At 52.2% G+C, this 22,456-nt stretch overlaps 9 protein-coding genes across 9 annotated transcripts; 5 read left to right on the forward strand and 4 right to left on the reverse strand.

Annotated features, from left to right (window-relative positions):
• Positions 1-278: 278 nt before the first annotated feature.
• BDW47DRAFT_97272 (E2 ubiquitin-conjugating protein MMS2) lies at positions 279-1,486 on the forward strand. The gene is made up of 5 exons (XM_024820386.1): positions 279-483; positions 553-632; positions 691-816; positions 882-961; positions 1,017-1,486. The coding sequence occupies exons 1-5, from the start codon at positions 411-413 to the stop codon at positions 1,075-1,077; spliced, it is 420 nt and encodes a 139-aa protein (XP_024676501.1). The 5' UTR covers positions 279-410; the 3' UTR covers positions 1,078-1,486.
• Positions 1,487-1,703: 217 nt separating this feature from the next.
• Positions 1,704-2,966, forward strand: BDW47DRAFT_1300 (putative DNA repair protein). The gene is made up of 3 exons (XM_024817050.1): positions 1,704-1,733; positions 1,832-1,998; positions 2,064-2,966. The coding sequence occupies exons 2-3, from the start codon at positions 1,906-1,908 to the stop codon at positions 2,691-2,693; spliced, it is 723 nt and encodes a 240-aa protein (XP_024676502.1). The 5' UTR covers positions 1,704-1,733; positions 1,832-1,905; the 3' UTR covers positions 2,694-2,966.
• On the reverse strand, positions 2,966-4,108 carry BDW47DRAFT_1304 (RWD domain-containing protein). Its single transcript, XM_024817093.1, has 2 exons — positions 3,942-4,108; positions 2,966-3,873 (listed from the first exon to the last, which is right to left on the reverse strand). The coding sequence occupies exons 1-2, from the start codon at positions 4,006-4,008 to the stop codon at positions 3,239-3,241; spliced, it is 702 nt and encodes a 233-aa protein (XP_024676503.1). The 5' UTR covers positions 4,009-4,108; the 3' UTR covers positions 2,966-3,238.
• A 370-nt stretch (positions 4,109-4,478) lies between these two features.
• BDW47DRAFT_114687 (uncharacterized protein) lies at positions 4,479-10,091 on the forward strand (the record flags this gene model as incomplete). The annotated part of the gene is made up of 12 exons (XM_024814700.1): positions 4,479-5,032; positions 5,092-5,700; positions 5,995-6,233; positions 6,347-6,657; positions 6,712-7,269; positions 7,325-7,508; positions 7,579-7,650; positions 8,351-8,484; positions 8,610-9,505; positions 9,581-9,786; positions 9,847-9,974; positions 10,029-10,091. The coding sequence occupies 12 exons, from the start codon at positions 4,479-4,481 to the stop codon at positions 10,089-10,091; spliced, it is 3,954 nt and encodes a 1,317-aa protein (XP_024676504.1).
• A 178-nt stretch (positions 10,092-10,269) lies between these two features.
• BDW47DRAFT_121602 (HIT family protein) lies at positions 10,270-11,102 on the reverse strand (the record flags this gene model as incomplete). The annotated part of the gene is made up of 3 exons (XM_024815657.1): positions 10,270-10,547; positions 10,653-10,755; positions 11,016-11,102. The coding sequence occupies 3 exons, from the start codon at positions 11,100-11,102 to the stop codon at positions 10,270-10,272; spliced, it is 468 nt and encodes a 155-aa protein (XP_024676505.1).
• An 899-nt stretch (positions 11,103-12,001) lies between these two features.
• BDW47DRAFT_1353 (B-type cyclin nimE) lies at positions 12,002-13,961 on the reverse strand. The gene is made up of 3 exons (XM_024818293.1): positions 12,540-13,961; positions 12,343-12,481; positions 12,002-12,285 (listed from the first exon to the last, which is right to left on the reverse strand). The coding sequence occupies exons 1-3, from the start codon at positions 13,743-13,745 to the stop codon at positions 12,188-12,190; spliced, it is 1,443 nt and encodes a 480-aa protein (XP_024676506.1). The 5' UTR covers positions 13,746-13,961; the 3' UTR covers positions 12,002-12,187.
• Positions 13,962-15,188: 1,227 nt separating this feature from the next.
• Positions 15,189-16,785, forward strand: BDW47DRAFT_1381 (mitochondrial 54S ribosomal protein uL2m). Its single transcript, XM_024818301.1, has 3 exons — positions 15,189-15,308; positions 15,366-16,526; positions 16,589-16,785. Exons 2-3 carry the CDS (start codon positions 15,414-15,416, stop codon positions 16,685-16,687), a joined length of 1,212 nt encoding a protein of 403 aa, XP_024676507.1. The 5' UTR covers positions 15,189-15,308; positions 15,366-15,413; the 3' UTR covers positions 16,688-16,785.
• Positions 16,786-17,296: 511 nt separating this feature from the next.
• On the forward strand, positions 17,297-20,881 carry BDW47DRAFT_97285 (putative C6 transcription factor Prf). The gene is made up of 5 exons (XM_024820387.1): positions 17,297-17,988; positions 18,065-18,359; positions 18,418-18,937; positions 19,002-19,493; positions 19,546-20,881. The coding sequence occupies exons 1-5, from the start codon at positions 17,673-17,675 to the stop codon at positions 20,485-20,487; spliced, it is 2,565 nt and encodes an 854-aa protein (XP_024676508.1). The 5' UTR covers positions 17,297-17,672; the 3' UTR covers positions 20,488-20,881.
• Positions 20,882-21,023: 142 nt separating this feature from the next.
• BDW47DRAFT_121607 (WD repeat-containing protein) lies at positions 21,024-22,330 on the reverse strand (the record flags this gene model as incomplete). The annotated part of the gene is made up of 3 exons (XM_024815658.1): positions 21,024-21,743; positions 21,810-22,122; positions 22,218-22,330. The coding sequence occupies 3 exons, from the start codon at positions 22,328-22,330 to the stop codon at positions 21,024-21,026; spliced, it is 1,146 nt and encodes a 381-aa protein (XP_024676509.1).
• Between the last annotated feature and the right edge of the window lie 126 nt (positions 22,331-22,456).

Consider the following 22,456-nt stretch of genomic DNA (forward strand, 5'->3'; position numbering starts at 1 on the left):
ATAAGGCGCAAAATGATGAAGATCTCAAGCAACATACAACAAACAAGTTAGTAGTACTTCGCTGCCAGGGAGAGGCATTCCCAGGGACCGACCGCCTGCCGCCAAGACACCAACGGACTAGTGGCCCCACGTGATGACTATCTTGCCCGTTATCATCACGTGCTGCGTTCTTCATGCCTGACGGCCTAGGCCTAACTTGGACTAGTAATGGGCTGCCCGCTGGACCTTGGCTAAAGCGATAACACATCCGGTGGGATATACCTGACTGACTCTACATTCGTGCCCCTCTTTCTCTCCGGCCATAGGAACCACTTACTCCACTGTTTCTTTGCCCAACAACTTCCACTTGACTTCATATTGCACTCTTTTAGATATTTTCTGTCTGGAGGACCACTTCCGTCACCTTCACAATGGCGGCTAAAATGCCCAGAAACTTCCGGCTCCTGGAGGAGCTGGAGAAGGGCGAGAAGGGCCTAGGACCCGGTAAGTATACTGCACTCATCTGCTTCCCGGCCATACCAGATTTTTGATGTATATGGTTTATCGGGTTAGAGGCATGCTCCTACGGTCTTGCCGATGGCGAGGATATGATGATGAGCAACTGGAACGGCACCATCCTCGGCCCCCCTCATGTTGGTCTCCCGATTCCTCTACGATACGCACGACGGCCACTAACTCGCATGAATACAGAGCGTGCATGAGAACAGAATCTACAGTGTCAATATCCACTGCGGTCCCGATTATCCTGACCACCCCCCGGAGATCCAGTTTATCTCCCGCGTCAACCTCCCATGTGTCGACCCGCGAACGGGGAAGGTATAACTCCCGCTATATTGTGCTAGTGCTCAGATTAGGGCGGATCGTGGTTAACATGCCTCCAGGTTGACCCTACCAAGCTGCCTTGCTTGGCTCAGTGGAAGCGCGACTATAACATGGAGACCATCCTCCTCGAAATTAGACGGTAGGCATTTCGTATATTCGGTGAAGTCGATTGGGCTAACGCTTGCGCTATCTAGATACATGGCGCTCCCGAATCATAAGAAACTTCCTCAGCCTCCGGAGGGTTCGAATTTCTAGACATTTAATTGCTTGGGATGTTCAGAGAGCTAAAATCGGAGTCGTGGTTCGTTTCATGTCAGGTTCAGTTATGTCACCCTCACCTGGCTTATTATTAGAGCGTGTACAGTCAATGCATAACGACGGGTATTGGTTCGACTTCCCTGAAGTCTAGTCTCAATCTATGGTGTTCCTAGACTTATTTTCCTATTCTCTCTCTCGCTGTTTTCAGGGACAACTCTACGAATCCGTTATGCAGAAGTATGCTCGAACAATGGCCTACAGGCGAAAATCGTTCCTTTTTTCGATACACTTTCATGATTTAAATATCAAATTCTATCAGCGGTGCGGTTAATATATACATGCTATACTCCGGTCAAGGTCCCATTAAGAACGGTCTAGCAATCAACGTACCAGAGCAGGATATCTCAACATACACAACACAATCATGTCTTTATTAAATCAATGCATGCTCATTTAAGATCCATAGTGTTTCCATCCTTATTCATGCCCTTTTTAGTAAACATGAACAGCAGGAAATTGACCGGCACTGTGTGGCCAAGCACGTGACATCACCAAGGAATTTCTCCGGCCGCACATCATGGGGATCTCCGGCCCCGACGGAGTCAAGCCCAGCAATTGCCCATGGGGCTCTATCCTCCACAATGGTACATAAAGTATATATCCCCCGAGTTTCGTCCGTTCATCGTTTTGCATGTGAGAATTGCTCCCTGTGGTCCAATCGTGGGAAACCTATGTTTACACCTGCTTCTAGGTCAAGCGCTTTATCGCGCTCTCCTCCGACAATGCGGTCGACTTCCTAGTCCTAGCTCAGCGTCCGAATTTCATATGTGCAAGCCACTCATTCGACAACGGTTCCACAAATATAAAACCTTAGAAAGTCCCTCGAAAACGGCCAATGCTTTGAGGGCTGGGTACGAGGTGTGTATTTTCGCTCTATGCTACCAGCGTGAAACTCCCTGCTAAACCGCACCTTCTGCAATTAGGCTCTCGACCTACTATACTCCGCTTCCCAGGGCGACCATAAGGCGACCAGTCATATCACAAACCTCCTCTCAGAAACCGAATTTGCGAGACAAAAGCAGGTTGAAGTACAACGCGCCCGATCGGCAAGAGTTCCCGTGAAGCCGCTATCCAAAAAGGAACAGAAGCGAAAGGATGCCAAGGAGCATGAAAAACGGACTCTCACTCGGCATCCGCAAGCCACCTCTATCCTGTCCCGACCTCGACCTATCGTGAAAGGCAAGCGCCGAATTCCGGTCCTAGTCAACGCGCGCGGTATCCCATTCCTGCGGATCAAAAAGCCACAGCCGAAATTCTTAAGCGATGTTATACGATCGAGACTGGAGAATCGCTGGAAACGAATCAGACGCCGTGAAAGATTGCATGCTGAACTAGATATGGCCAAGGTTGAAGACCACTGGGATTCGTTGACCACGGGCGTAGAACGTGCGTCATGGGGGCATGAAATAAAGGCTTCTTTGACGGACGTGAATGAGAAGATTTATGAAACTGATGCAAGAGCCAAATCGCTCGCACGAGCCATGTGGGAAGTTGTGCTTGCTGAGCGCGAGAAAGCAGCAGAAGAGCAGAAACATCAGTCGGCGGGAAAGTGACGGTTTCACAAGAATGATTCCCGTCTTTTCTCGTTCACGATGATCAACGAACCGCCCGTCGAGCGTGGTCTCTACCCGAACTAGTTTGGGTACTGTTGGAGGAATATGCCATACAAGTTAGCATGATATAGAACGCAGTGGATACTCCCCCGGGATATTCAAGGCCTCGCCACGCCTTGAACATCCGTTGCATCAGTCCAAGCTGCGCCTCAAGAGTGTGGCTTTGGACACGAGGACGCGAGATTCTACGGACGCCCAAAGATTCGTCATTGGATGTTGACACGGCATGTTTGGGACATTGGGCGCATCCGGTTTGGAGCGTGAATTATCAGGCGGCGCTTCGTATCAGCACTTGCCTTGACGCAGGACCTCATATTCCGGCCTTGGCCATTGGGACAACCCAGACAACCATACGCATTGCGAAATAATGCCAAGAGTGGACTTCCCGCCATCGTGTTCATTTCATGTGTATTTACAGGAAGAGCCCAAAGCGTTGGATAAGAATGACACTAGACACATCATGACAATTCTAAGCAAATAAAACGCTATGCAGCTATTTTCATCTTTTCCACCGGAGGCATAGCATCTTCATAGTCCTCATCAAAGTCGGCCTTTCCGGCCAAACCGCGCTCCCATAATTGCCTCCCCGTGAGCTTCTTTTCGTCTTTAGCAGGTGCCTTCTTAGTAAACTTCTTATCGCTAGCCTCCTCCTCCTCGCGCTCCTTCTTCTCCTTCTCCTCAATCTCCTTCATAAACTTGTCCCGCCACTCCAAAAAGCTCTCTGGCGTAACAGCGGTACCCTGGAATTTGCGGTTTTCCTCCTCCTCAGCCTTGGCGGCTTCCACCTCCTTCAGGGCGTGTACGGCGTTGACACGCTCAGCCATAAGCTGCTCAGCTAACTCTTTAAGCGCACTGACAAGCGTGAAGACCATCGCCATGCCCAGGTTCTCCTCGACGGTCTCCTGCAGAGCCTCCAGTAATAGACCCCGGTCTTCCTGAACGTCTAGTCGGGGGTGTCTGGGCGCGTTGGGGGGCGCGGAGATTTCGAGCTCGGGAGCCACATCCGGGTAGTCTGCTGGGTAGGTGACCTGCAAGATCAGGGTGGCTGGTTCGGTCTCTTCGATCTCGTTTTCTGGGGTGTCTAGGTCGATGGATATGCGGTACGAGACATCGGATAGATCTGAGGGTGTTCGAGTATTAGCATCAACTGCTTCGCTTTGCGGGCGTTTCAATATAAGTAATGCACACCTGTAATTTCTTCGGGGAAGATAGAATCGAGCACCTCGCGCTCTTCGATCTGGTCTTCACGACCCATCTTGATTCGATTCTGCCGCCGAGTGTATTGGAGGGGTACTTGTGGTTGAGGGGTTGGAACGCTGAAGGTCGCAAAATAAATGAATCAAAGGCGTCACAAAGAGTCAGCTTTCCAGTAGCTCACACATTAATTGCGCTCAGAAATAAAGGCGACAAGAGACACCCTTCGACGTGGATATACAAACAGCGACCGCACATCAAATGGTCATGGATGCCGCAATACAAGATTGCAGTCCCACCTGCAAACAAGACAAACAGATAAGGAACGGCCCAAAATTATTTCATCGAAAATGGGGTTTCTACAGCTCCGCCGTTTTCGCTCTCATTTTCAATAGAAAAAGACGAGAGAAGCAAAAGAAAAAAAACTCAAAGTGTTTATATACTTGGATTATTTACAGTGGTTTTCTCCTCACTTGATTTTTTTTTGCCCTTAGGCACCACATTGGGTATAATTGAAACGACTATCCTACCATGGGCAAATCCAAGCCTCAGCAAAAGAAGGAATCCAAGTCGAAAAAGTCCGTCCTCGGCGCAGGCGGCTCGGTTTCGAAACAGAAAATGAACGAAGATCCTTCCAAGCTCCTGGAGCAAGCGACGTTACTCCTACAGACCGGACAAGCGGATACGGCAGCGCCGCTGGCAGAGCGGGCTCTCAACGATGCGCCCGCCAATTCGCCCCTCCAGCTGTCGGCCCTGAATCTGGTCGCAGAGATTTACGTGGAACTTGGGGAGGTTGATGCCGCGACGCAGCATTTCCTTCGCGCCGTCGAACTCGACGCGGATGGCAGCATACCTGAGTCTGAAGGAGGAGGCGCTGAGAAATTCCTATGGCTGGCTCAGTTGAACGAGGAGGGTGGACAGGCTAGTGTTCAATGGTTCGAGAAGGGAGTGGCTACTCTGAGGAACACCATTCGACAGCTGGAGGAGAACCCTGGCCCGGCGGAAGCTATTGAATTGGACGAGAAGAAGCGGAAGATGGCCAACGCCTTGTGCGGAGTGGCCGAGATCTACATGACTGACCTTTCGTGAGTCGCGCCCTACCTCTGGAGACACCATCATTGAGACGGTCACTAACTATGACCAGCTGGGAGGCAGATGCCGAAAGCCGCTGCGAGGCCCTGATCACGGAAGCGCTACTCGTTGGACCCCATGTGCCCGAGGTGCTGCAGACCCTTGCCTCCATCCGAATCTCACAGCTACGGCTCGATGACGCTCGTGCCGCCCTCTCGCGGAGTCTCGAACTATGGAAGGACATGCCGCCCGAGGATCCGATCATTCCTGACTTTGCGACCCGGATCAGTCTCGCTCGTCTGTTGATGGAGGTTTCCATGGAACTCGAGGCTCTGGGCGTGCTGGAGCGTCTGATCTTGGAAGATGACCAGAGTGTGGAGGCGTGGTACCTCGGAGGATGGTGTCTTAACCTTCTGGCCGAGAAGAAAGAAGCTCCCAAGGACGCTGAAGAGGAGGCGGAAACCAATGTGTCCCCCGAGGAAAAGAGACTCGCTTCCCTTGTTGCCAGTCGAGAATGGCTCAAACAAAGCTTGACCCTCTACGATTTGGTCCAGTACGAGGACGAGCCGATCAAAGAGCACGCCAATGAGCTGGTGCAGGAGATGAACAAAGAACTGGGCGAGGAAATGGAGGACGACGAAGAAGGCGAAGAGGGCGAAGAAGATTGGGAAGATGAGATCAAGTCCGACAGTGACGATGAGATGGCGGACTCATAAAAAAGTTACATATAGTCCTCTTTACATTCCATACATGATACCAATAGAAAAGACATACTATACTTCAAACGAATCCTTATCATTGGCCCTTTGTATCTGGCGCCGGATTAACGCCGGACCGACCGCCTTTCCCCCGAAGATGCGCCAGAGCCAAATTTGACCCCCCCGGCCAGTGATCTTTGATGTGGCAAAAAAAAGTTGCCCAATGTGAGTGAAGTGCTGTCTTAGCGGTTGCTGGCGCGTCCTATCTTCCACTTCAGGATGGATCTGGTACCAGCGCCCACGGGGGAAAGTTCGTCGTTGAAGAGCCCGGTGGTTGAGGTGGAAGCCGTTGATATGGCCCCGGCCGATACGAAGGAGACCATTGCGACCATGGAGAACACAGCCGCTGTGGGCAACGAAGCCATGCAGTCCGAGTATGAAACCGATAGCGACGATTCGGGATCGGACTTGGAGGCAGAGCTTGAGGTGTTGCACGACGAACAACTTCGCTGCGGGAGTAAGTGAGAGTCTTTCCCTTTGGGTATAGATAGGGACATCTATCTATGCGCCAGATGTCCTTTCTTGTCTTGCCACGATCCAGTCTTTATTGACTTTGTTTCTGTGATGCAGTACCGGACGCCTGCTCCTTGGATGAGGCTATCGCATTCCGCAACCGTCTCCACGAAGTCGGCAAAGCAGTGTTTGTACAAGAGACTATCGGGGCGGATACTATTACCGCGAAGAAACTGTGCACTGCGTTTGGCATTTTGCCTCCGGATTTTCTTGATGGTGCCCCAGACAGCGCCTATCACCCTCTTTTGGCTATCGCGATCTCGCGGGAGTTCTCGAGGCGCCCCAAGCTTCCCCAGTACAACTCGATAGAGGACGCCGTCAAGTTGCTGAAGGAGTCGAAGAAGATCATCGTGATCACAGGTGCCGGCGTACGTACTACTATTCTTGTGGATGGCTGGTAAATAGTACTGACTCGTGATCAGATTTCTACCAGCCTGGGGATCCCCGATTTTCGATCGAAAGACACGGGTCTCTACTCAAAGCTGGAACATCTGGGCCTCAGCGACCCGCAGGAGGTCTTCGATATTAGCGTTTTCCGCGAGGATCCGTCCATCTTTTTCTCGATCGCCAAGGACATCCTGCCTACGGAGAAGAAGTACTCGCCCACTCACGGGTTTATTCGCCTTCTGCAGGATAAGGGCAAGCTCTTGACTAATTACACGCAAAACATCGACAACATCGAGGCCAACGCAGGTGTCCTACCTGAAAACATCGTGCAGTGCCACGGGTCGTTCGCGACGGCCTCTTGCGTCAAGTGTGATTATAAGGTCATGGGTGACGAGATCTTCGGTGATATCCGAAAAGGCGTCATTCCGGAATGCCCGTCTTGTCGGAAGAAGCTCGAGGATGATTCTCTGAAGCCACAGGGTATGAAGCGAAAGCGCAGTACCAGCGCAACGCAAAAGCGTCGGAAAGCCGACGGGGAGGATAGTTCTGACGACGACGAAGACTATGAACTCCCCACCCCCGGTGTGATGAAGGTCAGTGTAGAACATCCACACATAATATGACTTCCACTTGCTCACCCCTGTTCAGCCCGATATCACGTTCTTTGGCGAGGATCTCCCCGATGAGTTTGGCCGCCGTCTCATCCACCAGGACCGGGACCAGGTGGATTTGGTCATTGTCATTGGGACTTCCCTGAAGGTGGCCCCTGTGGCGGAAGTGCCGGGCGTGTTGCCGCGCAACGTGCCGCAGATCTACATCTCTCGCACTGTAAGTTCCCGGTGTACACTGTTTTCTTTCTTTCTTTCTTTGCTTTTTCAACCTATCTTCTTGCCTAGTTCTAGCTCTGACTCTTGTTCCAGCCCGTGTCACACACCAGCTTCGATATCGATCTGCTCGGCGATTGCGACGTCGTGGTGTCCGAGCTGTGTCGTCGAGCCGGATGGGATTTCAAGCACGAGATGATCCCTGCCGGGGAGAAGGTCGAAGTCAGTAATGTGGAAGGGTATGAGTCACGACATTTGTTCAAGGTTGTTGGCGCATAGCGGCGGAGTTTTGTCAGTTATGGTTTATCTCTGACACTTGTCGGTCCAAGGTCATTGGCGTCGCTCTACGGATCTTCGTTTTTTTTTTCTTGCTTCTTTTTTTCTTTGTTTCTGGCTTTATGGTTTCTGTGGGTGCTTTGCATTTGCTTGGATGTCAAATGGAATTATCGCCTTAGATATCCTCGAGTTTTACGTTTGCGGGGAAATATTTCTGCATAGAGTTATGTTCATTTTTTTTTTTCTACTTGAGTTGTGACTCTTATTACCCTCTATGTATGTCGTTAAATAAATTGAGCATTCTTCGATGTGTTGCACTCTGATAGTTCTATCATTTGTCTTTGACGTCTTGGGTTCCGAGTGGGATCAAATCTAGCCGGACCCAATAAGGAAAGAAAGAAAAAAAAAGTGAGAGAAATTCGGTCCCTCCAACAGCCTTCTCCAACGACCTCCTTTCTAGCCACGATATAAAGAAACGAATTTTCTTGTATTCTATTAAAATATTCAAGACCAGTTTCGCAGATTCTCTCTCAGGGATAGAGAAACCAGAGGGAAAAGTCAAATATCGGAACAGGCGCATCCGGCTCCGTGGCGATGGAATATCTAATTCGCTTCGCCCAGCTCCACGAGACCTTCCGACTGCCAGAGCTGCAGTCGTTGGCCTCGTTGGTAGGCACTGATCTGGAAATCGTACACTACGATCCATGTGTATGTGCAATGTCTCCGGTTTCAGGCGGATGCGCCGATGGTTAAACCACCGACGCATCTTCCCCGCGATTCGTCCCCGCGTCGCCGTGCGCAATTGTTGGAAAAAACATCTAACTATCTCCTAGTCCCCATACTGCATCGTGAAATTGCCAAATGAAGATGCCGCGCGCGCAGTGATCGCCCGTAGCATCCTCGGCAAAGAGATCTTCGAGCTCTGGACCCAAGGCAGCACGTACGAGGAGCTGCACGCCAACGTCCGCGGGCGGACACAGCACCGCTGGGCGCAGTTCAAGCATGATTCATTCCGGTTCACGGTGGACGGCTACGGCGGCCACCGCAGCTTGACCGAGAAGCGGGAGATCATCGGCACGTTCAACTACATGGGTTTCGAGGGGCCCATCCGGATGAAGAACCCAGACCAGGATTTCTGGATCATGGAACAGTACACGCCGGACTTTTCGCCCGACTCGCTCATGTCCGAGTCGAAGGGCGAGAAGCGGGGCGATCCCAAGAAGATCTACTTCGCTCGCTGGATCGGCAACAGCAGCCGCGAGGCGACTAACCAGTATGATCTCAAGAAGCGCCGCTATATCAGCACGACGTCCATGGACGCCGAGCTGAGTCTCATCACGGCGAACATGGCGCACGCGGCGCCTGGGAAGCTCTTCTATGACCCGTTTGTCGGGACAGGCGGGTTCATCGTCTCCGCGGCGCATTTCGGCGCCGTGACGCTGGGCTCGGATATCGATGGGCGCAGCTTTCGCGGGAAGCAGAAGAAGGGCGATCCGCCTGGTGTGTTTAGGAACTTTCAGCAGTACGGCACGGAGAGCAAGTTCGGGGATGTCTTTACGTCTGATCTCACGAATACCCCGCTGCGGGAATATCAGTTCCTGGATGGCATCGTTTGCGATCCGCCTTATGGCATCCGCGAAGGGCTCCAGGTGCTGGGAACGCGGGAATCGCGCCGTGGGAGGAACGCTGCTAAGGAGGAAATTATCATCGATGGGGTTCCGGCTCATTAGTGTGTCTTTCTTCTTCCTCCCTTCTTTCCTCCTACATTTTTACACCGAACTACCAACTAATCTCACCCTTCCAGTCGACCGGATTATATCGCCCCTAAAAAGCCCTACGGCTTCGAAGCCCTGCAGAACGACATTCTAGACTTTGCCTCGCGGACGCTCGTTACGAACGGCCGACTATGCATGTGGATGCCCACCGCCAGCGACGAGGACGAGGAGCTCGCCACGCCGCTGCACCCGAATCTCAAGTTGATTAGCGTGTCTGTGCAGGAGTTTAACTTATGTATGTCACACCCAGTGGTCTCTCTCTTTGTGGAAGGCTGGCAATACTGACAGGGCGCAGGGGCCCGCCGACTTATCACTTATCAGAGACTCCCCGAGGGCGAAGTCTCGGATGTGTCGTCTTCTAGACAGCTGAAGGATGGCGAGAAGGGATATACCGCGAATGAGTTGAATGCGTTCCGGAAGAAGGTGTGTTGACTTTACAGATATCGATTCCAAAACTCAACGCTAATGTGTCTACAGTACTTCGAAAAGAAAAAGGAGAACAAGACTGGCAGTGAAAAGGGAAGCCCTGCCTCGCGGTAGGATACTATTTAGCAGAGCAATGAAGATGAATGTCGCATCTTTATATATACACTATAATCCAAGATAACACACAGTAGTAGTTTAACAGACCCACAGGTATATACAGGTATCATCAAGAGAACAAGCCAGCCAGAAACCAACTCAACAAAAATTCATAAAAACCTAGGTAAACACAAACCTAAAGCTTCCCCTTCCCCCTCCCCTCCACGGACGAGCCATGATCCAAATCCAAATCCAAATCCACCCCCTCAACATCCCTCACTCGCCGAACCTCCCTCGCCAGCTCCTCCCGCAACAACCTCGCCAACCCCTCCCCTTCCTCATCATCCAGCTCGTCCCTCTGCCCACGCCCAAACATCACCCAGCTGACTTTGGCCGCGTTGGGCGTGGGGTCTGATGGAGGACGCGGGATGATGTGGAAGTGCACATGGGGGACTTGTTGGGCGGCGCGGACTCCTGGTGCTTTTAGTTTCTATTCATATGCTCATTTGTTTGCTCTCAAATTCATTTCCAAAGGGTGATGTAGATGGAAGATTGATGGTTAATGAGTGAAGGACGTACCATTATTCTGCACGACATTCCAGTGCCATTGGGTGTTGTCTGGGTCTTCGCCGAAGAGGGTTTTTAAGACGGTTCGGGAGAGGATGGGGAGCCATTGGCCGATCTGTATATATCAATCAGTGATTGGATTGAGGATGCTGTCCATAGGTCGCGTAGTAGAATTATTGTGTTCCAATACTATCACGCCAAGATATATTATATATATATAAGTATCTTGGACTCGGAACACCCCATATATATATCCCATAGTCCAATACCAATACTAAGACCACTACAAAACCAACACCATCTTCTCTACCAGGAAGTACTAATCTCGAAAACAAAAAGAAAGGAATCAAGAAAGAAAGAAAAACATAAACATACCTCCCTACCCATAGCGACCCCCACCTCGGACAGCTTCTCATAATGCCGCCTTGGCACAACCAACACATGGCCTCTCGTCAACGGCATGATATCCAAAAAAGCAAGGACATGTTTCGTAGACAGGATAAGATGAGCTTCTCTGGATCCGTCGGAGATTGTCGTTGGGGGTGGTTGGCTTGCTGCGTGTTGATGATGATTATCATTACTATTGGGTGTTGGTGTTGGTGTTGTCTCTGACGGGACGGTGAAGGTTGAGGGGGCGACGGGCGGGTATGTGCTTGCTATGTCGCAGAAGGGACAGGATGAGGTGTACATCATTTTTGATAGTGAATGAATTTTGGGCCTGAGTGTTGTGAGGGAGGAATGAAGAAAGGTGGAGGATGATGGATGGTCGGGAATCTACAGGTCAAAGGAACCTCGGTTCCACCCGTTAGACTGATGATCCACGCGGGGAGAACAGCTACACATTGGACTTGCTTCAGTCAAACAGCTCAGAGTTTTGCTGATTTAAATAACCATTCCGATGTGCATTATTATTCCCTCACACTCATTACCTCCAACGTTCCTCTAATCTCGCCATGCTTATAAAAGACGAGTCCAACAAATCATCACCCCCTTCCTCAAGTACTTGGGTCATCACAAAGGCCATGAAGATCTACCTCAACTAGGCCATAATGCAGTGAAAATCGAACATCAAGCTGTATAGAACGCATTGAATAGCAATATGTAAAGAGAACCGACGCTCGGGAAAACGCCGACAAGACGAATTGAAAACCAAAAACGGACAACTGCAAGTACATTCCGACCCCGAAGTATCCGACGCCTGGAAATACACGGACAAGAAGAGAATAGAAAAGGTATCAAGCTAGGAGCGAAGCACCCTAGAGACACTGCCCAGGAAACTGAAGTGACGTGAGAGGTTCCATGGGGAAGTTAAAAAGGGGAGAGGAAAAAAAAAAAAAAGCATGAGCGCCAGAAACCCCGGGAAGCAGTGAACAATGCCAACATTCGCAATTGAAACAGAGAAATGCCGTCGTAAACATATGCAAGAGGTGTGTGCCTTTACCATCACAAACGAAGAAATGCCAACATATAAAGATTCAACAAACTCCTTCCACAACCATTCGTTCAGTGATGCCGGTTATTAGGTGACTGCGGATATCGCATTCACTTTACTCGGCATCTTTGATGTATGTGTAAGGTTCGGACAGAGAGCTGTCGATGTAAACGTGGTGATACTTCTTCGCCCACTGTCGGGTAAGGATAGATGCTAAAGACAGGTTAGATTACTGACGGCGACAGGACAGGTAGGAATTCCAAGACTCACCCTTGAGGAACTTCTTGCTGGCATATTTCTTGAAGAAGGCTTCGTGGCAGACAGGACGGTGGAGATAATCAATCATCAGTCGGAAGACTGGGTCGATCTCCTCCTCCGTGTACCCAGCGTAGTGCGCCAAGGTCGCATCCTAGATTTGGCCACGTTAGCGAGCTGATCGGATTGCTCATACGAAGGGAAATGCTTACCCAAGGGCCCCGGTCGAGGATCAGACGTGCCAGGTACATGGCAGACGCCGCCACGTGGCTCTGAGGGAAGTTCATGAAACGGTGATCGAGAAGGCTGATTTCCATGAGGTACTTTCCCAGAGTGCGGGTGTGGATGTCGTAGTTGTCGGCCTTGGAGATACGGCGCAGGAAGTTCATGGGGTTGGGGAAGCTCATGTTGTACTCCAGCGTAGCCAGGATGTGGCGCTCGGCGTCGAGGATCTCCTTGTCGGAGAAGGTCTCATCCGCCACGTGGCTGAAGTTGGCCACGTGGGGAGAGAGGACTTCCTCGTACTTGGACGCGATGAACATGGCGGCAACGCCCACCAGCTGCAGGCGATCCAGAGCCACAACTTCGGCGGAAAGGAAACGGTCGATTAGGTTCACGGCAAGGAAGAGCGTTTCGGGCAGGAGGCGGAAGCGGGTGTGGACCTCGATGAGCCAGTCGACGAGGATACCACGCATCTTCCATTCCAGGTCCGGTTGATGCTCAATGTATTGAGGGTTGGGTAGCGTCTCCATCTCGAGATCCCTCAAGTAATCGAAGATCTCCACCACGTATTCGGCTGCCATCAAGGGGTCATCCAGGTCCTCGGTATCCAGATCGTCCACGGCATCCTCGGTCGGTTTCTGCAATTGCTGGGGCTGGACGACCGGTTCCACCTTCTCTGCGACTTCTTGGACGACCTTCTTCTTCTTCTCGAGTTCCACCTTCTTACGTGGGGGTTCCTCGGCCTGCAGGGTCTTTTCTTGGATCGACTTCTGGCTGTTGGTACGCTTCATCTGGGAGCTGCCCTTGCCGCCGCTGCCGGGACGCTTCAACTCGGGGGCCGCGTTCTTCGCGTTGGCGGACTTGGCTCCGAGAGTCGTGCGGGATGTGTTGTTACGGCTGAGCTTCTGGACACCACCCGATTGCGTCGTCGCCTTCGACGTCAACCCGACCTTGGTGGCAGCGGGCTTCTTGGCCTCCTTGGTCTCGACATTCTCGGTCTTGGTCACGTTGCTCACATCGCCCAGAGCGGCACGCCTCCTCTGGGTTCCGGCCGTAGTCGTTGTGGTGGCGGCTTTCTTGGTCTGAAGGGGCTTCTTGGCAGCCGCGTTGGCGGCGGGAGCATCCCCGGTGGACAGGGCTGCCGATTTGGCCCTGGTGAGACGCGTCGAGGGCCCGTTCTCATCATTCTCGTTCATGGTGCCTCGGGAGCGGAGGCTTCGAGCCTGCTGAGAAGCAGATTAGAGCACGAATTCCACGACAGAGGACCGATATAGTGACCACAGGGTAGAGGAGTAGAAGTGAGATTGACGAAAGGGGAGTGGAGTCACCAAGAAACGCGTTAAAGAAGGGCGAGACTCACCGGGGGCATGATGATGGGAAGAGAAAGAGAGGCCTAAAGGGATGGTTTTGAAAGGATGGGAGGAAGGAACAAGGTTGATTAAAGTCAAACACTGTTGCCCTGGACAGCTTGTCTAGTCAGCATTCCCATAGCTTCCTCAGTGGAGCTCAAATGCCAGAGAACCACGACGGGTGCAGAGTTCACGTACCACGCGTGTTATTCGCCCAAACCCAGGTAACTAGCGGTAATGCAAGGTTCCTGAAGTCGAAGGGCGAGGAATCCGGGAGGAATCTGAGAGGTGGGGATATCAAAAGTGTCGCATATAAGACTCTGCTGGTGTTGTTGACAGGTGCCTCAGGACCCGATACACGAGAGTTTCACGGCGTGTAGGTGCCCGTTATAAACAAAAAAGGGTGGTTGAAAAGATGATACAACACGTAAGATAGACAAGATATAAACAATGACGCGAGAAAGATGTACAGAAGTAACCCAGGACGCTGATGGGGAACCGGTATCTGAAGGGGAGGTGTTGATGGGGGAATGATGAAGGGAAGATGAGAGGTAAACTTGACAGGGCAAAGGCGATGTTTGGCCCTACTCTTAGCGTGGAACCTGGGAAAGATGCCCCACAGCACAACCCATTCGAGTCGCGCGGAATGACCGTTACTAAGGGCTGTACAACGCGATGTATGTGCAACTGAGGGAATATAATGAACTGCTCGTCCGATAGAACTTATGTACGCGGAAAGAATTAATATCAGAGCGATGAAGACAAAGAACTGCAGAGGGGAAAGACTTGAATCAAGAGCAGGAGATGAAAGAAAGGGGGGTTGTCATGGAAGTAAATATACAGAGCATGGATGAACGTATCGGTGTAACACGGACGTATGGTAATGTATGATGGAAGTCCTTCTCCCTGCTAACCTCAGAAAATACGGTGTACTGGCATGCGCGAAGGAGGACGCAAGGCTGTAATGATACCGTATTGGGACGAAACAAGAGGTCCGTCAACAGGGATCGTCATGGGTGGCCGATGCCTGAAATCGCCCAGGCAGGACAAACGCCCGTCGCGACCAGAAACGTGATTTGATGTTGCGCGGCACGGTGGTCAAAACATCATCTCGTTGCCCAGCAACCCTCGGCTGTTTGTTCTGTTTGGCATATGATCCCGTCATCCCGTGACTCTGAGTCAGCAGAGCGCCACACCCCCTGTGGCTGGAGTCAGGTTCCGTGTCAGGTGATATGAGCAAGCCACACCCGCAAATCGTCAAACGACATTTTCTCTCCGACGAAGCATCGGCCGCGCCAGCTATCACCAGTTTCCCCCGAATATCCACTTCAGTTGGGCTCGGTGTTGTATCAGGTGGCGTGGAAAGTATCTTCCACTTTGTGACACCTTTTTCAATTTGCCATTGAGGTGGTATGTTTGGTCCCTGATCGAGTGTCTTGTGGAATCCGATTCTCATCTCCCCAATAGTTCTCCCCGGATTAGCCGATTGGGAAAAGTGACCCAACTCGCACGATTATGTTACAACCTCGGTTGGCTCTGACGGGCCTCCGCCTGCCCTTCAGATGTCTCTCCGCGCGTTCGCTTCGTCCGTACTCGACCGTCCGTGAACAAGAAGATCCTTCTCCCGCGGAACCGGCTACCGCGACCTTCGACCCGACCATTACTTTCGCTCCCCCGCCCACTCGTGATGACGCCGGCGTTAACATTCGATCATATAAGCCCCGGACGCCTGGTATCCGACATTTGCGCCGGCCGGTCAATGACCACCTCTGGAAAGGACGTCCGGTACAGAAGTTGACGTTTCCCAAACGGGGTCACGGGAAGGGTGGTCGTAACAACACGGGCCGAGTGACCGTCCGGCATCAAGGTGGTGGTCACAAGCGCCGTATTCGAACGGTTGATTTCTTGCGAGATGCGCCGGGCCCCCAGTTGGTGGAGCGCATCGAACACGATCCGGGGCGGAGCGCGCACATTGCTCTGCTTCGCAACCAAGAGACGAAGCGGCTGACTTATATCGTGGCGGCTGAGGGTATGCGTGCGGGGGATGTGGTGGAGAGTTACATGCCCGGCATCCCCGAGCATCTGTGGAAGAGCATGGGCAGTACCGTTGATCCCGGTGTCCTCGCGGCCCGAACGGCTTGGAGAGGAAACTGCCTGCCGCTGCACATGATGCCCGTTGGTACGCTGATCTTCAACGTTGGCTTGCGTCCGGGCAAGGGAGGTCAATTGTGCCGTAGCGCGGGGACCTTTGCCACCGTCATCGCCAAGGGGACCAACCAGCTGGCGGCCGCTCAGCAAGCCGAGGCGGAAGCGGAAGAGGAAACTGGAGAGAAGAAGCGCGTTTCGCAGCGCGAGCAGCAGAAGATGGACCGCATCGCCCAGCACGTTACCATCCGCCTCCAGAGTGGTGAAGTCCGTTTGATCCATAAGGACTGCTGTGCCACCGTGGGAGTTGCCAGTAATCCCAACCATCAGTACCGACAACTGGGTAAGGCCGGACGGTCTCGCTGGCTGAACATCCGACCCACCGTTCGTGGTCTTGCCATGAACGCCATGGACCATCCCCACGGTGGTGGTCGTGGTAAGTCGAAGGGTAACGTCAACCCCAAGAGTCCTTGGGGCATGCCGGTGAGTACCATACAACCTCTGCCTTCCACTGTTCCCGTGCGTGTTTTGCTAACACTATCTAGGCCAAATCGGGCTACAAGACTCGTCCCAAGTGGAAGATCAACAAGGCCGTGGTCACTCCGAGAGTCCGCAACCAGGGCAAGCGTCGCAGAGGAAACTAATAGAGCGACAGTATCTACACACTCCTGTCGTTGGCCCTTCTTCTCATTTACATCTCATGTTCCTCTTCCCCTTTACGCCAAGATCACGCCTCCCACCATTCGTCTTGTACTATACTTGGCCCGTTGTAGGGCACCAGGGCCGCTGTATTCGGAGTGCTTCAGACTTTGCTCTAGTCACTCGATTGTGGGATCTCCCATGCATTTGCCTTGTTACATTGTGGCGTTGTTCTTGTATATTAAACCGGGTCAATTCTCAAGATCTTTTTTCTTTCGTATTTTCTGGGGATATTTGACCGATGCTTCGTCCTATACCATATAATCTCGTAGCCCCGCACTTTGCTGGCGCACCGTTATACGAACGAGCCGACCAATCAACACAGGCGAAGGGTCAGTATCCTAATCAGGTCAAAGCTATACTACGGATTTCTTTGATCGTTTTATTCATGGCAGCAACTTTATGGGCCGCTAGAGCCTTGTCATTCCGACTTTCATAAGCGCAGTGGGTATGGGATTCATGGATCGGCAAACGGGGATCTATATAGATTTGACTAATCGCTACGCTTGCCGCTCTAAGTTAGTAGTTAGTCCACCTAGTCTAGCTCCTCCATCATTGCGTCGACATCATCAGTGCGATCAGAAGAGAAAGGAAAGAACCCAAAGTGTGAACATTGTGCTCAACAGACATCTGGCTGATTATTCATTCAACGCACGGTGTGTCTAGCCCGTTCTCCCCCCCCTCAATTCTCAGAAAGCGAGGCCTGACCATATTCTCAACCAGCATTCGTGGCTTCGCTGGTCGCACCGCACTCTCCGATAACCTGTCGCTTTCGATTTCAATGTCGGGAGGTCATCGAAATCCTCTGCGATCTCCGTGATCGAGATCCGGAAACTCCCAGCTGTTCACATATAAAACGAGAGGGGGTCGTTCTCTCGTTTTTAGTCATCCGCATTCCTGCATATTTCCCGTTCTCCCGGCGTCATTCACATGGCCATGGCCGCCGATTCTCCGAACGAACGCTTCCAGCAGAATGCACTCCATTCTCCGTCCGAACACCGTCAAGACCCGTCGAATCGCAATGTAGCCCGGACTGGCACAGCTCACAGCGATGGGGAGAGCAGCTACGTTCCACGCCCCAAACGCATCGCCTGCGTGTTGTGTCGGCGGAGGAAGCTCAGATGCGATGGGAAGAAGCCCAGCTGCGGAACCTGCGCGAGGCTAGGCCATGAGTGTGCATACGAGGAGCTCCGGAAGAAGAGTGGTCCCAAGCGAGGTTATGTGAAGCAACTGGAGGCACGACTAGGTATGGTGGTGCGAAATGACGCCGTGTTACCCGCACTATTTGTGCTGGGATCGCTGACGGATTCCTCTTCTTGAAGCCCAGGTTGAAACACTGCTGAAGACCCATGAACGATCTCCGCCGCAGACGACTCAAAACAATAGCTTTGGTGCCGCCGTGCCGAATGAGTTGGCGGCTGTCCCCAGAATCATGTCTGTAGGAGACGGCGTGGTTGCGCCCATGTCGCCTCCTGCTGGACCCCTCGGCGGTCCGCGGCCAAGCCAGATATTCCCATCGAGTGGTTTGGACGCATCCCAATCGGAATACTTTGGGTGGGATATGATAAGCCTGGGACTGGAGGAACCTACTCCTAACCAAGCTGTCACCAATGAGCTGTACGTGTTGGGTTGAAGGATGATTGTTCTTTGATGCTGCTGCTAATTCCAAGGACAGAAATCATATATATTTTCAGAAGATACATCCTTCCATTCCCATCCTACACCCCCCACGACATCTCGCGGCGATGAACCTCGCCCCAAGGGTTCGCCCTCCTATATGCCTACAATATATAACTTGGTGCCACGCTGCATCCGTCACCGATAAATACTCTGGATTGCATGAGCTATTCTACCAGCGAGCCCGAAAGTACGCTGAGTTGGAAGAGATGAAAGGGCTCGGGGAAGGCATTGTCTCTGTGTCCAACTGTCAGACATGGTTGCTTATAGCTACATACGAGTTCCGGATGATGTTCTTCCCACGAGCGTGGTTAAGTGTTGGCAAGGCTGCAAGACTAACGTTCATGATGGGGTTGAACCGCCTCGACGGCCCGGATCTTGAAGTGAAGAAAACACTGCCACCGGCAAGGGACTGGACTGAAAAAGAGGAACGGCGGAGGGTTTTCTGGATGACGTTCTGTGTTGATCGGTATGCCAGTGTTGGCACTGGATGGCCTGTGGTCATGGATGAACGAGACGTCAGTCATCTCGTTAGCGTTTTGTCACTCTTGAGACCAAATTTGGCTGACATTCTCCCGACAGATTACGACGAATCTACCCGCGACAGAGGAGGCATTCATCAAAAGCAAACCAGAAAGTACAGCACGGCTTACGGATGTCCTGGTCGGTGACGGCCTCTCCACCTTGTCATCGTGTGCAGGCCTTGGGTTCATGGCATGCCTGTTTGGGCGAAACGTTGTGCACCTTCACCGGCCTGATCCCCATGACAATGACCATGACCTCAACGGGTTGTACTGGCAGCGGCACAGATCGCACGACAATATCCTACTCCACTTTACCTTGGCTATGCCAAACCATCTCCGTTTACCAGCCGGGGTCAGAGATCCAAACGTGGTTTTTTGCAATATGGCTATACACACGTCCACGATCTGTCTGCATCAGGCTGCTATCCACAAGGCGGAGAAAAACAAAATGCCCGACCAGATCATCACCGAGAGTAAGCGGAGATGCATCGTGGCTGCCGACCAGATTTCAAATATCATGAAGATGATTAGCCACATGGACTTGACCACTGTAAGTCTCAAACAACGCACCGAGTCATCGGAATCTTCTAACCCGTTTACAGATGAACCCGTTCATGTCATTCTGCATCTTCGTCGCCGCGCGTGTCTTCGTGCAGTACCTTAAATCCCGTCCCGATGACACCGCCGCCCGGTCATCACTCCAGTTCCTATTCTCCGCTCTCGATGCCCTGAAAAACAAAAACCCGTTAACAGAATCATTTCTCGTCCAGCTCGAGGTTGACATCCAGGGCACCCCGTTCAGTAGCATTCGACCGTCAACAGCAGTCAGCACCAGAGACTTCAAACCACCAGGCCCTTGTGGGCTGATACTTCCTCGAAGCCAGATTCAGAACCAAGACGAAGGAGTATCTTCACCATCTACTCAGACCATTCCGCGTCGTAACTTCTCAATGCCAGCCTCCCTTATTACTGGATCACAACAGACAATGCAACAGCCAGACGTCAACTCTGCGCAAACGGCCAGTGACACGCAGGATTTTAACAATACACCCCCATACAGCCTAGGATCCGGCACGATCCTAGACCTCGATATACCGCAAGAATTCAACAGCAACACAAACACATTATCCGGAGTCCCAACCTTGGCTGTAGACTCAGCAGCTACGGGGTCCACAAGTGACTCCGTCCCTTCGAAGAAGCAACAACACCACCACCCATCCATAAGCTCCCTCAACCAGTCTTCAAACAACATGGCAAATAGCAACTCCGAACAACTATCTTTCGACCTGACATCTCCAGCACGATACTCCGACGCACAATTTGCAGAGAGATTACTAGTCTCAGGCATCATGACCCCTCTCGAATCGGCCGAGCCCGAAAGTTCCATCCCCATGCCTCCTCCGAACTGGGACTTTGCATCCACCAGCCATAACGGCGATAATATCAACGCGACTACCCTCAACGACATCGAGTCTCTTAATGAAGCTCAATGGACACAGCTCCTCGGTTCGACGAATTGGGACGCGTGGCGGAATCAGGGGTAGGCCTGGACAAGCTGTCCCCCATTTTCTCTCATCATTATCTTCTATGGTAATGGGTCTCATTTCATTTTTGTTTTGGTTTGGCATGGTACTGCAGGATTTTGGGAGGCAGGATGATTTGACTTCGCGCTATTTTCATGACTTATGTTGACGATCTACATACATACATTTCAACTACTGGACAGTGGACCTATGTCCAAAGATAAGAGTTCTAATGACCGTCTCAGGACAGCGCCTTCACTTCGATGGATCGGTATTTTGATGGGCCATTGTTGAAGATACATGACCAAACCAAGGTCATCATATTTTCTTCTGCTGGTCAGGGGAATGGAGATGGCCTATGTGAAGATAACACAGACATAGAGATTCTTTGACTGTTGTTCAATTGTTTGTTTTTAAATAGTCATAATTGAAGGCTTTATCTAACAGGAAATCGTAGACACCATGTCCCATATCAGGCAACCAGCAGGAGTGCAACCAAAACGTAAAAGCCTAACAAGGAAAGGAAGAAAGAAAGGAAACACCACATGCAAGCAAAACTACAAGCTCCCCCCAGCAGCACCAACAATCTTCAGCCCACCCGCACCAGCCACACCCGGCCCATCAGCAGTTGTAGAATAAGCCAGCCAGTAGCGCGACGGATGCCACGCAACAGCGGGAATACCAGAATTGACACTCCCACCTGTAGGAATAGTGTAAACACTCTCTCCAGACTCAGCGTGGAAGATCTCAAGACCATTCCCCCCACAGCCGACCTCGTCGCAGGCGCCGCAGATAAAGCGGCCGTCGAAGCTCCAGCTGACGCCGCGGACGGCGCCGCCGTTGTTGGTGGAGACGGTGCGGCGGCAGATCCAGTCCGTGGTGTCCCAGAGGGAGATGAGGGCGTCGCTGCCGCCGACGGCGAGGTAGCGGCCTGTGGGGGCGTAGGCGATGGAGAGGCAGGCGGAGGTGTGGGCGTGGAGGGTGTGGAGGACGTCGAAGGAGGGGTAGGAGAGGATCTTGACGGTGCCTTCGCCGGTTGTGGCAAAGAGGTGGAGGTCGGAGGGGGAGGAGGGATTGGAGACGTGGTAGGAGAAGGTGGTTGCGTTTGTTTGGACGGATTGGGGGTGGGATTCGAGGGCTTTGTAGGTCGTTGCGTTGGTGGGTAGTTTGGGTGGTGATGGTTGTTGTTGGGCGGTGGCTGGCGCGCGGGATGCTCCGTCTGCGAGGATTGTGGGAGTGGAGGGGGATTCGACGGAGATGGGAACGAGGATGTCGTCCTAGGGGGTTGAATTGAGTGCGTCAGTCACATTATGCCCTTCCTTACGTAGGCTACAGCTGCTCACCTTCCTGCCGACCATCATGACGCTCCCGTCCGCGGACCAAGACAAGGTGAACGCCTCGCCGCCGACATCGACACGGCTGACGCACGTCTTGGACCTGACGTCCCATAAGCGCACCGTTCCATCCGTGGAGCAGCTAGCTAGCTCGGAATCCTTCGTGGGGTTGAACAGGACCTTCTCGATACCAGCGGTATGGCCGCGCAATTCAGTCGAGTATTTAACCTGCGAGCGTTCGGGGTTCCAGATCCGCAGCGTCCTGTCTGCAGAGCCCGTGGCCACGAGTTGACCGGTAGGATTCCATGCTATCGTCCGGATCCTGAGATGGGTTGTCAGATCTTCTCGTCAGCGCGAGCTCTGATCGCGGATCATGTGCAGCGGGCTGCGGAGCAATGATGCTGAATGGGGACGCACGTGTGAGACCCCGGTGTTCGCGAAATGGGGTCGTAATAACTTTGGGTTTTCAGGCTTCCGAACGCGAATGCAAAGCGCTCCTTGGGGAGCAGGTTTCGCCGAGGAGGGGCCATGGCTCGATGTTGCTATTGTAGGTACTATTGTCGGAGTAGCAGCAACCCACATGGACGCCCCGAGGGGCTAGAACAGGATCGAAGAGAGGATCGATTCTCGGAAGTAAGGATGATTATCATGCGACA

This window comes from Aspergillus candidus (genome assembly GCF_002847045.1).
Source record: "Aspergillus candidus strain CBS 102.13 unplaced genomic scaffold BDW47scaffold_1, whole genome shotgun sequence".
In the NCBI taxonomy this organism is placed as follows: Eukaryota; Fungi; Ascomycota; class Eurotiomycetes; order Eurotiales; family Aspergillaceae; genus Aspergillus; species Aspergillus candidus.

Bases quoted from the DNA above. Each gene is read 5' to 3' on its own strand.
- BDW47DRAFT_1381 (XM_024818301.1), top strand. From the start codon at position 15,414: ATGTTACAACCTCGGTTGGCTCTGACGGGCCTCCGCCTGCCCTTCAGA. The intron at 16,527-16,588 runs GTGAGTACCATA...AACACTATCTAG, and splicing joins AGAGTCCTTGGGGCATGCCG to GCCAAATCGGGCTACAAGAC.
- BDW47DRAFT_97272 (XM_024820386.1), top strand. From the start codon at position 411: ATGGCGGCTAAAATGCCCAGAAACTTCCGGCTCCTGGAGGAGCTGGAG. The intron at 817-881 runs GTATAACTCCCG...ACATGCCTCCAG, and splicing joins TCGACCCGCGAACGGGGAAG to GTTGACCCTACCAAGCTGCC. The intron at 962-1,016 runs GTAGGCATTTCG...TGCGCTATCTAG, and splicing joins ATCCTCCTCGAAATTAGACG to ATACATGGCGCTCCCGAATC.
- BDW47DRAFT_1353 (XM_024818293.1), bottom strand. From the start codon at position 13,745: ATGAACGAGAATGATGAGAACGGGCCCTCGACGCGTCTCACCAGGGCC. The intron at 12,482-12,539 runs GTAAGCATTTCC...GGCCAAATCTAG, and splicing joins TCCTCGACCGGGGCCCTTGG to GATGCGACCTTGGCGCACTA. The intron at 12,286-12,342 runs GTGAGTCTTGGA...ACCTGTCTTTAG, and splicing joins CAGCAAGAAGTTCCTCAAGG to CATCTATCCTTACCCGACAG.
- BDW47DRAFT_97285 (XM_024820387.1), top strand. From the start codon at position 17,673: ATGGCCATGGCCGCCGATTCTCCGAACGAACGCTTCCAGCAGAATGCA. The intron at 18,938-19,001 runs GTCAGTCATCTC...TTCTCCCGACAG, and splicing joins TGGTCATGGATGAACGAGAC to ATTACGACGAATCTACCCGC. The intron at 19,494-19,545 runs GTAAGTCTCAAA...ACCCGTTTACAG, and splicing joins GCCACATGGACTTGACCACT to ATGAACCCGTTCATGTCATT.
- BDW47DRAFT_1300 (XM_024817050.1), top strand. From the start codon at position 1,906: ATGTGCAAGCCACTCATTCGACAACGGTTCCACAAATATAAAACCTTA. The intron at 1,999-2,063 runs GTGTGTATTTTC...TTCTGCAATTAG, and splicing joins CTTTGAGGGCTGGGTACGAG to GCTCTCGACCTACTATACTC.
- BDW47DRAFT_1304 (XM_024817093.1), bottom strand. From the start codon at position 4,008: ATGGGTCGTGAAGACCAGATCGAAGAGCGCGAGGTGCTCGATTCTATC. The intron at 3,874-3,941 runs GTGTGCATTACT...GAACACCCTCAG, and splicing joins CTTCCCCGAAGAAATTACAG to ATCTATCCGATGTCTCGTAC.